This window comes from Oryctolagus cuniculus, chromosome 5 (genome assembly GCF_964237555.1).
Source record: "Oryctolagus cuniculus chromosome 5, mOryCun1.1, whole genome shotgun sequence".
Taxonomy (NCBI): domain Eukaryota; kingdom Metazoa; phylum Chordata; class Mammalia; order Lagomorpha; family Leporidae; genus Oryctolagus; species Oryctolagus cuniculus.
The window spans coordinates 140,769,072-140,782,500 of NC_091436.1; the positions used below are offsets into that span (position 1 = coordinate 140,769,072).

Genomic DNA, 13,429 nt, shown 5'->3' on the forward strand with positions numbered 1-13,429 from the left:
TAACCCACAATTTTGTTAGGACCAGTGGTCACTTAAGTAAGTGCCTTGATTTGAGAAATGCAGTATTTTTTTCCCTCAATTAGCTCCAGAAATACTTCAGTAATTATGACTTTTAGATGAGATCGGGTGTGTTCAGGGTGGTATGGCTGTAGACAGTAATTATGACTTTTAAAAGAAAGATTTATTTATTTGAGAGTCACAGTTACAGCGAAAGAGAGGCAGAGATGGAGAGTGAGTGAGTGAGTGAGAGAGAGAGGTCTTCCATTTGTTGGTTCACTCCCCAAAGGGCTGCAATGGCCAGTGCTGGGCCAGGCTGAAGCCTGGAGCCAAGAGATTTATCTGGGTCTCCCACATGGGTTTATGACCCAACCACTTGGGACATCTTCCATTGCTTTCCCAGGCACATTAGCAGGGAGATGGACGTGAAGTGGAGCAGCCAAAGGGGATGTGCCAGCAGTGACTTTGCCCACTATGCCACAGTGCTGGCTCCAGTAATTATGACTTCTATGTTTTTACTTACCGTGAACTTGTTGCCAAAATTTTGGAATGAAAACCAAAATTTTGATTAATAGTTCCCATTTCACATCAAATTACATCCTATTAAAATCTGCCAAAATAAGTATAGAAACTGGAAAGCAAATCAAGAAATGGAAGGTTTTGGCAAGTTATCATACTCTATGACCAAAAGTTGAAGGGAAAATAACATATTATTGAGAAATATTTGTAAGGGTTTTTTCAAAAGGCATCCCATGTTAATACAATTTTATAATAATACTTGACAGTTTGGCCAATTGACTTCAAAAAAACATCGATGGGCATAGGGGCTCCAGAATTATTTAGATGAGTTAGCAATTGTTATTTTCTTTTTATTAATTAGTAATTATAATGTCATTTAGTTGAATTACTTCTCTCCCCTTTGAAGAACAAATTATAAGGGCATATATATATATATATATATATTTACAGAGTACAACTCTTTATTCCCCTCAGAGGTAGAAACTTAAGTATATATAAATAGACTCCAAGGTAAACAATTAAGTCAGCATCCATCCTTAGTTTCCTTAAACGTCACATGACAAAGTTAAGTTGCATAATTGCAGTCAGTCACATAGGGGGAGAAGTCAACATTTCCAGATTTAAACTCTTTATTCCTTTTACTATTCATTATGCCTGTGTTGTTCATTATTATTCACTGGATTTTTGTTTATTGTTTTTTGTTTATTTGAAAGGCAGAGGGACACAGACAGAGATCTTCTATAAACTGGTTTATTTCCAAATTCCTCAACAGCTGTGGCTGAGTCAGGGCAAAGTTACAAGCCTGGAACCCAATTCAGATCAACCACATGCATGGCAGGGACCCTACTTCTTGAGCCTCCACCTGCTGACTTCCAGGGTCTACATTAGCAGGAAGTTGGAATAGCAATCAGAGCCAGGACTTGAACCTAGGTATTGCATTATGGGATGCAGGTGCCCTCAGGGGTATCTTAACCACCAGGGCATATTTCTTTTAATTTATCCTTAACAATTCAGCATTTATTTTTCCAATCAATAGACATTAGCATTCACTTTTCCAATCAGTAGCCATGAAATTGCCAAAATATGAAACTGTTATAATTTTATTGATCACATTTCATCATGTTAACCTACAGAGACCCTTCTAAATATTATCCAGCTATTCAATACATTGATAATGCAGGTATGTTTTCATACATTATTTCAAGTAATAACATAAGAAAAACATCAGATCGACTTTATCAACTGATATCCCCCAAACAAATACAGATTAATGTTAGATGGATAACATCCCATTTGTTCAAACTTCCTTTTTAGTACCTAGAATGCATTTAGTACAAAGAGACCATTTCTTCTATTTTTTAAATTTATTGATCTGAAAGCTAGAGAGAGAGAGAGAGAGAGAGAGAGAGAATCTTTGTTGGCTCACTTCCCAGACAGCTGCAAAGACCAGGGCTGGAGCTCCATCTGGGTCTTTCATGTGGGTAGCAATAGCCCAAGCACTGGGCCACCTTCCCCTGCTTTCTCAGGTACATTAGCAGGGAGCTGATCTGTGTGGAGTAGCTGGGACTTGAAGTGTCACTCTGATATGCGATGGCAGAGTTGCAAGTGGCAGTGTAACCCACTGCACAACACTCTGGCCCATTATCCATATTATGAAACTTTTTGCTTGGTTCTTTGTGCTTCGGAAGAGTTTTCTTTATTTATTAAAGTAAGATCCTCCTTCTCATTGCCCTACCCAAGGCACTCTTCACTTCCTTGTTTCTCAAAGTATAGATGAGTGGATTTAGTACAGGAGTGATCACACTGTACATAACAGCAATGATCCGGTCCTGATCCATGGAGCTCCTTGAGGCAGGAAGAATGTAGGTGAAGAGAACAGGAGCATAGAAAAGAATAACTACCATGAAGTGGGAGGCACAAGTGGACAGAGTTTTATGAAGCATCCTGCAAGAACCAGTCTTGAAGAACAAATAGATAATAATGTAGCAATAAGAGAGAAGTGTCAGAAAGAAGGGGCCCATGGCAATGGTCCCTGTGACAGTATTGAGCAGCCACTGGTTGAGCTCAGTGTTCCCACAGGCCAGCTTCAGCAATGGCTTAATATCACAGAAGAAGTGGTGGATCTGGTTAGAAGCACAGAAGTCCAAACGAGAGGTCATAATGGAGTGCAGTAGGGCATGGAAAAAGCCAATGGTCCAGATTGTGATAGCCATCTGTGTGCAGAGCTGACGACTCATGATGAGAGTGTAGTGGAGAGGCTTGCAGATAGCCACAAAGCGGTCAAAGGCCATCACGGCCAGCAACATGGCCTCTGTGCTACCTAGGAAGTGGAAGAAATGGAGCTGGCTCATGCATCCCAAGAAAGAAATGGTTCTCTGTGTGGAGAGGAAGTTCTCCAGCATCTTTGGCAGAGTCACTGTGGAGTAACAGATATCTAGACAAGACAGGTTTCCCAAGAAGAAATACATAGGTGAGTGGAGTCTTGGATCAGAGATGACAACTGTAAGGATGGCGCCATTCCCAGTCACATTGGCAAAGTAGATGGCGAGGAAAACCACAAACAGAAAAGCTTGCAATTCCTGGATGTCTGTTACTCCCAGGAGGAGAAATTCACAGACTGAGGTTTGATTCAGCATCACTGAAAAGAAAAGAGAAAAGTAATAAATGGAACAACATCTTTAATATGGATTCATCTTTATAACTTAGGACTGACTTTCCAAAATAAAATTATTTTGAGAGTACATATTATTATTATTTTTTTGGACAGAGTGGATAGTGAGAGAGAGAGACAGAGAGAAAGGTCTTCCTTTTCCGTTGGTTCACCCCCCAATGGCCGCTGTGGCCAGTGCACTGCGCTGATCCGAAGCCAGGAGCCAGGTGCTTCTCCTGGTCTCCCATGCAGGCACAGGGCCCAAGCACTTGGGACATCCTCCACTGCCTTCCTGGGCCACAGCAGAGAACTGGCCTGGAAGAGGAGCAACTGGGACAGAATCCGGCACCCCGACTGGGACTAGAACCTGGGGTGCTGGCGCTGCAGGCAGAGGATTAGCCTAGGGAGCTGCAGCGCCAGCCAAGAGAGTACGAATTATTATTAACATTTATCTTTTCCCTGGGATTTCTCAGCTGGCCATATTCTCTGGGTGTTAATATCTGCATCTAGACGTCACTTTTCTTTCATTTCTCAAGCCAGCTCTTCAAGGGGTCACTTTTTAATCGCTCCACCCAGTTGATATCTCTTTACTGGTAAGGAATTGCTTGAAGGATTTTAACTTAAGTGAAATAAGGAGAGATATACTTATTACAGCCACACAGTCACTAAAGCAGCAAATGGAAACAAATCAGGAAATAAATTTATGGGCAATTTAACAATAATTATAATTCTTAGTCTTTCATAATGAAAATGGGGATAGAAATATCCTTTTGCTGGTTCTTTTCTGATCCACATCCCTTGAAAGTCACAGAGCCATAGAGTAAGAAGCATGACCACAGTAATTACATATTAGCCTGACCTGAGGTGTATATGAAATTCTTCTGATGGTGGGTTTAATTTTTTCCTATAACCTGAGTGTTTTTCTTACAGGGAAATAATTCATTTATTGTTTAAAGATAACAAGACAAAATTTGAATTTCTGTAGCACAATTTAAATATTTTACTTTTCTGATAAAGCAGAATATAATAAAAAATCAGTTTCCAGTAACACACACACACACACACACACACACACACATATGCATTCAGAATTAAGTTTTCTTCAGATATGTTACCTGGAAATAAAAGCCTGTTTCATAAGCAAAGCTTCAAACAGAGCAGCTACTTTTCATACCAGGGAAAAGCTCACCACTATAGGAGGAATATGTGCTATGTAAAATTCCTGTGAGATCACAGCCTTGAGGGCATTGGAAGTATATTTCTTATTCCACATTAAGTAATTTGTTGAGCTGCAAATATCAGTTTATCTGCAACCATGCTGACAACTTTTAGATAATATTTCAATCAGATAAAATATACATTAAGAAATTCCTTAACTGATGCTTCTTGATTCACAATGTTATTGAAATGGAATAAAAAGTAACTTCTTTCCATGACAAATGTTATTCATATTGAGTTTCTATTTTCTAGTTTCCCTGAGACTTTTTCTCCTTTCCCAGTTTCTGAATCTGTGGAGAAGTTCTTCCTGTAATAGACTCAACAAATCCTCCTTTTTTCTCACAGTACTGACCTCTCAGCAAAATATCTATGGCTTCTGTTGCTTTGAGATGCTATTTTCTCTTATGATCTCCTTTCTTAAGTCTTGGGTTTATATTGTCTTAAGTGAACTAACTCTTCATGTAAGAAGGGATCCTATCTCAAATAAAATCCACTTCCTTCTCTTCATTAAGTTTAACACTGGCAGATATGTTGTCTTTGATAACCTCATAATTCTATGTACCATGTATCAAGTCTCTCAAAAATTGCCACAAATTTCCAGTTGTTCTCATTTGAGAAATGTGTTTTCTCTACTTGTCTTCCCCACATCATACAAAAATTCTGTTTTTCTCCAAAGGGATACATTTAAAATATTTCATTTGAATCTTTTTTAAGTAAATGCTGTAAGTCTTGAAGAAATATAAGCTACTTAATTTGTAGTGAGCGTTAATATTTGCCTGAATTTGCTTTGTTTACTTAAAGGAAGCACTTTTTCAATTTTTTCTCCATTATTGGAACATTATCTGGCATTATCTCCTTGGTGTATTGATAAAAGCAGACATAAGTACATGAAGAAGTTTTTTCTTTGTTCCTTTCATTTATAGATACAGTGGATTAACTCCTGCATATTGGGAGGAAAGAAGCAAAGATGCATGAGAAATAATTTGATGTAATTACAGTAAACAATTTAATGAAGTATGGAGAATTTCTAGAAAGCTCCTTCTTTGCTTTGTGAATGAAAGAAATTTTGAAAAATTACATCTGCTTGGTGAAAAATGCTTTATATAATTTAGAGTAACTTTCTTTGATAGCCACACATATTTTGTGTCCTGATTAATTCACATTTACATTTAAAATACAAATGATATACACATTTAATTTTTGCTTTTCTGATCTAGAAAATATAATCATGTCCAAGAACCATATAAAAATATTTTCATATCTTTTAAATAAAATTAACAGTAAGACTGTAATATTAAGTTAGTTTTCACTGCAGCTTCATTATTTGGGATTAAAGAATTTCTTTGTAGAATGTCTAGAGAAGCAGGCATATTGAATTTAGATGTGATATGGCAATAATAATATGGGAAGTAAAGTGTGTTCACACTGCACAAAAACAACAAGGAACCTATCATATTATAGGAAACCAGCTCTAAATTCTGGACATTTTTTAAGACTCAGAATGGGCTTTTCTGCCATGATTCTTCACGAGTTAAGAATGCCAGCAGTTTCTTTGTATAAAGAGACCTGCCTTTAAAATCACACATTCTGAACATTTTAGTCAAGCTACAACAGGTTTGGAAAACCTCTGTGGGGGAGGGGTGAATATAACGTTTCCTCTTTTTTGTCTGTTCCCTTTGCCCTTCAAACTGCAGATTTTTTTTAAAGTGGGGATTTGTCCCTACTTGATTAAAGATTGAGTGGAATTCTAAAAAAAAAAAAATTCTGGACATTTAACTTTACTGCTAGCAATCACATAGATCAATAGACCATATGAACAAATTCCCAGTCTTTCTCCTGTTTTCTTATCTTACCTGAACTGAGTGATTAGAATCACAGGTATAAAAGCTCTTTAGTTTTATACTCCCAGTGATTATAAAGGTTGAAAAAAATCTGCAGCTGTAATTCATATTAGGATTTTAAACTCTTTGTGTCAAAAATCTTCTTCCTTTCTCTCTGAAATCCTCCCCACTTTTTATTGAGCCACAGATCTCCAGACACAAAGACCCCGCGAGGCAGCATTGTCCCCTGATGCTTGAGAAAAATCATTGTCAGAGTAAACAGGATACCTTTCTATATTTGTAATGAGACAGCATATTTCAGGGAATTCCCATGTGGAGGTTCCATTTTTCCCCATTCATTCTATTTTCTGTCATTATTACCTGTATTCTTTACTTTCAGAACTATGAACAAAATAGGTCTCAGTGCCCTACTATAATATGCCAGATTTCCTTTCATTTCCTAGGGCCGAGGTATGGATTCACTTTCTCATCTTGAGGACTGCTCTGGAAAATATTCTGGTGTAAAGTAGAAATGGCAATAAATGTTAAGAATTGTGTGACAGTTACTTCCCATTGATTAACCAAAAGATGATAATTGCATTTATGTAATTTATTAATGTTCTTTGGATACCAAAGAAAGGAATAAGAGAAGCCATATTACTTTTCTTCTTTCTATACCTGGCTCTTCACTATTGGTAATAACACTAAGTGATTTTTTTCTAATTTTGGGATTTGAAAGCTCACTTTTTTTCTGTTTGGGGGTGGTAATACTAGTCTTTCCAATCTGTGTCATCATGCCTTGCTGTATCCTTATCTTATCCAAGGGATGCATATGTGTAACCTTCCATCTGTCAAAAGATTCTAATAGTTATAAATACAGTGTACTTTGTTCCTATTTTCAAAAAACACTTTTTTTGCTTTCACAGTAGTTCTAAAGTTATAAGCCAAAAAATCTGAAGTAGTACAGAGAGTTCACATACACTACACCCCAGCTTCCTTTATTATTAATATTGCCTAATAATATATTAGTCATAATACGTGAACAATACCCAGCTGACCTTATTTTTGTAATGCAAAGTCCCTCTATCCTGCCATCCTCCCAGATTCCAGTAATCAATATTCTGTGCTCAGATTGAGATGTTATTTATGTGCGTCCACATATAAAGGGGAATCTTCAAAATTTATCTTTCACGTCTGGCTTATTTTACTTGATATGATACCGTCTAGTTCCATCCATTTTGCTGCAAAAAACAGAATTTATTTATATCTATGCACTGCTCTACTTTTTTTATTTTTTTTTATTTTTTTATTTAGTAAATATAAATTTCCAAAGTATAGTTTATGGATTACAATGGCTTCCCCCCATTATTTCCCTCCTACTTGCACCCCTCCCATCTCCCGTTCCCTCTCCCATTCCATTCACATCAAGATTCATTTTCAATTCTCTTTATATACAGAAGATCAGTTTAGCATACATTAAGTAAAGATTTCAACAGTTTGCACCCACACAGAAACACAAAGTGTAAAATACTGTTTCAGTACTAGTTATAGCATTACTTCACAATGGACAACACATTAAGGACAGATCCCACATGAGAAGTAAGTTTACAGTGACTCCTGTTGTTGACTTAACAATTTGACACACTTTGTTTATGGCATCAGTAAACCCCTAGGCTCTAGTCATGAGTTGCCAAGGCTATGGAAGCCTTTTGAGTTCGCCGACTTTGATCTTATTCTGACAGGGTCATGGTGAAAGTGGAAGTTCTCTCCTCCCTTCAGAGAAAGGTACCTCCTTCTTTGATGACCCGTTCTTTCCACTGGGATCTCACTCGCGGAGATCTTTCATTTAGGTTTTTTTTTTTCCCCAAGAGTGTCTTGGCTTTCCATGCCTGAAATACTCTCATGGGCTTTTCAGCCAGATCCAAATACCTTAAGGGCTGATTCTGAGGCCAGAGTGCTGTTAGGACATCTGCCATTCTATGGGTCTGCTGTGTATCTCACTTCCCATGTTGGATCGTTCTCTCCCTTTTTTATTCTATCAGCTAGTATTTGCAGACACTAGTCTTGTTCATGTGATCCCTTTGGTTCTTAGTCCTATCATTATGATCAATTGTGAACAGAAATTGATCACCAGGACTAGTGAGATGGCATTGGTACATGCCACCTTGATGGGATTGAATTGGAATCCCCTGGTATGTTTCTAACTCTACCGTTTGAGGTAAGTCAGCTTGAGCATGTCCCGAATTGCACATCTCTTCCCTCTCTTATTCCCACTCTTATATTTAACAGTGATCACTTTTCAGTTAAGTTTCAGCACTTAAGAAGAATTGTGCATTGATTACAGTATTCAACCAAAAGTATTAAGTAGAACAAACAAAAAAATACAAAGAGGGATAACATATTAAGTTTTTCATCAACAGTCAGGGCGAGGGCTGATCAAGTAACTGTTTCTCATAGTGTTCATTTCACTTTAACAGGTCTCCTTTTTGGTGCTCAGTTAGTTGTCACCTCTCAAGGAGAACAAGTGGTATTTGTCCCTTTGGGATTGGCTTATTTCACTCAGCATCATGTTTTCCAAATTCCTAACAGGGATCACTTTTCAGTTAAAATTTAAACACCTAAGAATAATTGTGTGTTAATTACAGAGTTCAACCACTGGTACTAGAACAAAAAAAAATACTAAAATGGATAAAGTATTACATTGTACATCAACTGTCAGGACAAGAGCTGATCAAGTCACTGTTTCTCATAGTGTCCATTTCACTTCAACAAGTTTCCCCTTTGGTGTTGTTAGTTGGCACCAATCAGGGAGAACATATGATATTTGTCCCTTTGGGACTGGCCTAATTCACTCAGCATGATGTTTTACAAATTCCTCCATCTTGATGCAAATGACCGGGTTTCGTTGTTTTTGACTGCTGTATAGTATTCGATAGAGTACATGTCCCATCATTTCTTTATCCAGTCTACTGTTGATGGGCATTTGGGTTGGTTCCAGGTCTTAGCTATTGTGAATTGAGCTGCAATAAACATTAAGGTGCAGACAGCTTGTTTGTTTGCCAATTTAATTTCCTTAGGGTAAATTCCAAGGAGTGGGATGCCTGGGTTGAATGGTAGGGTTATCTTCAGGTTTCTGAGGAATCTCCAGACTGACTTCCATAGTGGCTTAACCAATTTGCATTCCCACCAACAGTGGGTTAGTGTCCCTTTTTCCCCACATCCTCTTCAATATCTATTGTTGGTAGATTTCTGAATGTGAGCCATTCTAACTGGGGTGATTTGCATTTCCCTGATTGCTAGTGATCTTGAACATTTTTTTCATGTGTCTGTTGGCCATTTGGATTTGGATTTCCTCTTTTGAAAAATGTCTATTGAGGTCCTTGGCCCATCCCTTAAGTGAGTTGTTTGCTTTGATGTTGTGGAGTTTCTTGATTTCTTTGTAGATTCTGGTTATCAACCCTTTAACTGTTGCATAGCTTGTGAATAATTTTTCCCATTCTGTTGGTTGCCTCTTCACTTTCCTGACTGTTTCTTTTGCAGTACAGAAACTTCTCAATTTGATGCAATCCCAAATGTTAATTTTGGCTTTGACTGCCTGTGCTTCTGGGGTGTTTTCCAAGAAGTCATTGCCGGTACCTATATCTTGCAGGGTTTTTCCAATGTTCTCTAATAATTTGATGGTTTCAGGTCGTAGATTTAAGTCTTTAATCCATGTTGAGTGGATTTTTGTGTAAGGTGACAGGTAGGGGTCTTGCTTCATGATTCTGCACGTGGAAATCCAGTTTTCCCAGCACCATATATTGAAGAGACTGTCCTTACTCCGGGGATTGGTTTTGGATCCTTGATCAAATATGAGTTGGCTGTAGATGTTTAGATTGATTTCTGGTGTTTCAATTCTGTTCCATTGGTCTATCCATCTGTTTCTGTAGCAGTACCATGCTGTTTTGATTACAACTGCACTGTAGTATGTCCTGAAATCTGGAATTGAGATGCCTCCGACTTTGTTTTGGTTGTACAAGATTGCTTTAGCTATTCGAGGTCTCCTGTGTCTCCATATGAATTTCAGCATCATTTTTTCCAGATCTGAGAAGAAGGTCTTCGGTATCTGATTGGTATTGCATTGAATGTTTAAATTGCTTTTGGGAGAATGGACATTTTGATGATATTGATTCTTCCAATCCATGAGCATGGAAGATTTTTCCATTTCTTGGTATCCTCTTCTATTTCTTTCTTGAAGGTTTTCTAATTTTCATCGTAGAGATCTTTAACGTCCTTGGTTAAGTTTATTCCAAGGTATTTGATTGTTTTTCTAGCTATTGTGAATGGGATTGATCTTAAAAGTTCTTTCTCAGCCATGGAATTGCCTGTGTATAAAAAGGCTGTTGATTTTTGTGCATTGATTTTATACTCTGCTACTTTGCCAAACTCTTCTATGAGTCACAATAGTGTCTTAGTTGAGTTCTTGGGTCCCCTAAATAAAGAATCATATCATCTGCAAAGAGGGATAGTTTGAGTTCTTCCTTCCCAATTTGTATCCCTTTCATTTCTTTTTCTTGCCTAATAGCTCTGGCTAGAACTTCCAGAACTATATTGAATAGCAGTGGTGAGAGTGGGCATCCCTGTCTCGTACCAGATCTCAGTGGAAATGCTTCCAACTTTTCCCCATTCAATAGGATGTTGGCTGTGGGTTTCTCAGAAATTGCTTAGATTGTATTGAGGAATGTTCCTTCCATACCCAGTTTGCTTAGAGTTTTCATCATGAACGGGTGTTGGATTTTATCAAAATTCTTTCTCTGAATCTCCTGAGAGAATCATATGGTTTTTCTTCTGCAGTCTGTTAATGTGGTGTATCACGTTGATTGTTTTGCGCACATTGAACCATCCCTGCATACCAGAGATAAATCCCACTTGGTCTGGGTGGATGATCTTTCTGATGTGTTGTTGCATTCTATTGGCAAGAATTTTATTGAGGATTTTTGCATCTATGTTCATCAGGGATATTGGTCTGTAATTCTGTTTCAGTGCTGCATCTTTTTCCGGCTTAGGAATTAAGGTGATGCTGGCTTCATAGAAAGAATTTGGGAGGACTCCCCCTTTTTTGATTGTTCTGAATAGTTTGAGAAGAATTGGAGTCAGTTCTTCTTTAAATGTCTGGTAGAATTCAGCAGTGAATCCATCTGGTCCTGGGCTTTTCTTTGTTGGGAGGGCCTTTATTACTGTTTCAATTTCTGTCTCAGTTATGGGTCTGTTTAGGTTTTCGATGTCTTCCTGGTTCAATGTAGGTAGGTTGCATGTGTCCAGGAATTTATCCATTTCTGATAGGTTTCCCTGTTTGCTGGCATGCAAGTCCTTGCAGTAATTTCTGATGATTCTTTTTATTGCTGTGGTGTCTGTTGTTACGTTTCCTTTTTCATCTCTGATTTTATTGATTTGGGTCTTTTCTCTTCTTTTTTTAGGGAGTTGAGCTAATGGGGTGTCAATTTTGTTTATTTTTTCAAAAAACCAGCTCCTCGTTTGGCTGATTTTTTGTAATTTTTTTTTGGATTCAATCCTGTTGATTTCTTCTCTGATTTTATTTATTTCTCTTCTCCTACTAGATTTGGGTCTCGTTCGCTGCAGTTTTTCTAGATCCTTGAGGTGAATTGAAAGCTCATCTATTTGGTGCCTCTCCAATTTCTTGATGTAGGCACCTTTTGCTATAAACTTTCCTCTTAACAATGCTTTTGCTGCGTCCCATAAGTTTTGGTATGTTGTGCTGTTATCCTCATTTACTTCCAGAAAATTTTTGATTTCTCTTTTAATTTCTTCTATGACCCATTGTTCATTCAGGAGCATGTTGTTCAATCTCCATGTGTTTGCATATTCTCTAGGGATTCCTGAGTTGCTAATTTCCAACTTCATTCCTTTATGGTCTGAGAAGTTGCATGGTATGATTCTAATTCTTTTGAATTTGCTGAGACTTGCTTTATGGCCTAGTGTGTGTTCAATCCTAGATAAGTTTCCATGTACTGCTGAGAAGAATGTAAATATTGCTGTGTAGGATGAAAAGTTCTGTAGATATCTTCTACTGTTTCTTCCCCTACTCTTCCTTGAACCTGCAGTATCTCCACTTTTATTAAACTGTCTCTCCCCGGACTATCAGTGTGCTCCCTTCCTATTCCGCCATCTTGCCTCTCTCCCAACATCTGCCATTCTATGAGTCTGCTGTGTATCTGGCTTCCCATGATGGATCATTGTCTCCCTTTTTGATTCTATCAGTTAGTATTAGCAGACACTAGACTTGTTTGTGTGATCCCTTTGACTCTTAGATCTATCAGTGTGTTCAGTTGTGAACTGAAATGGATCACTTGGACAAGTGAGATGGCATTGGTACATGCCACCTTGATGGGATTGTTTTGGAATCCCCTGGCATGTTTCTGATGCCACCATTTGGGGCAAGTCCAATTGAGCATGTCCCAAACTGTACATCTCCTCCCTCTCTTATTCCCACTCTTATATTTAGCAGGGATCACTTTTCAGTTAAAATTTAAGCACCTTAGAATAATTGTGTTTTAATTACAGAGTTCAACCAATAGACTGTTCTACTTTTGTGTACACACACACACACACACACACTACATTTTAATCTATTAATCTTATGATGATGGACACAGTGGTTGATTTTGGCTGTTATTGAAGAGTCCTGTGATAAATATGGTGGAGCAAGTGTATCTTTGATACAAAGATTTCATGCTATTTAAATATATCTATCCAGTAGTGTGGTTGCTGTACCATATAACAGTTATATTTATAGTTTTTAAAGAAATATTCATACTTTTTTCCGTGGTGGCTGTACTAATCTACATTATCACCAGCAATACATAAAAAGTTCCTCCCTTTCAATGAGTAATAGCTTATTGAAGTTTTTTAAAGAGATTTTAAAAATTTATTTGAAAGGCAGAATTACAAAGATGAAGAGAGACAGAGTGATCTTCCACTCTAATGGTTCACTCCCCAAATGGCTGCAATGGCTTGAACTGGGCCAGTCCGAGAACTGGAGCCAGGAGACTTAAGCTTCATTCAGGCCTGCTAAGTGGGTACAGTAGCCCAACCACTTGGGCCATCCTCTGCTGCCTTCCCAGGTATATCTGCAGGGAACTGGATCTGAAGTGGAGTAGCTGGGACTTGAACTGGTATCCATATGAGATGTCAGCTTTGCAGGCAGTAGCTTAACCAACTATGTTGC

The 13,429-nt window shown here is 37.9% G+C and overlaps 1 protein-coding gene across 1 annotated transcript; it reads right to left on the reverse strand.

The window, feature by feature from the left end:
• Positions 1–2,219: 2,219 nt before the first annotated feature.
• On the reverse strand, positions 2,220–3,152 carry LOC100348745 (olfactory receptor 12D2-like). The gene has a single exon (XM_008262706.3). The coding sequence runs from the start codon at positions 3,150–3,152 to the stop codon at positions 2,220–2,222; it is 933 nt and encodes a 310-aa protein (XP_008260928.3).
• Between the last annotated feature and the right edge of the window lie 10,277 nt (positions 3,153–13,429).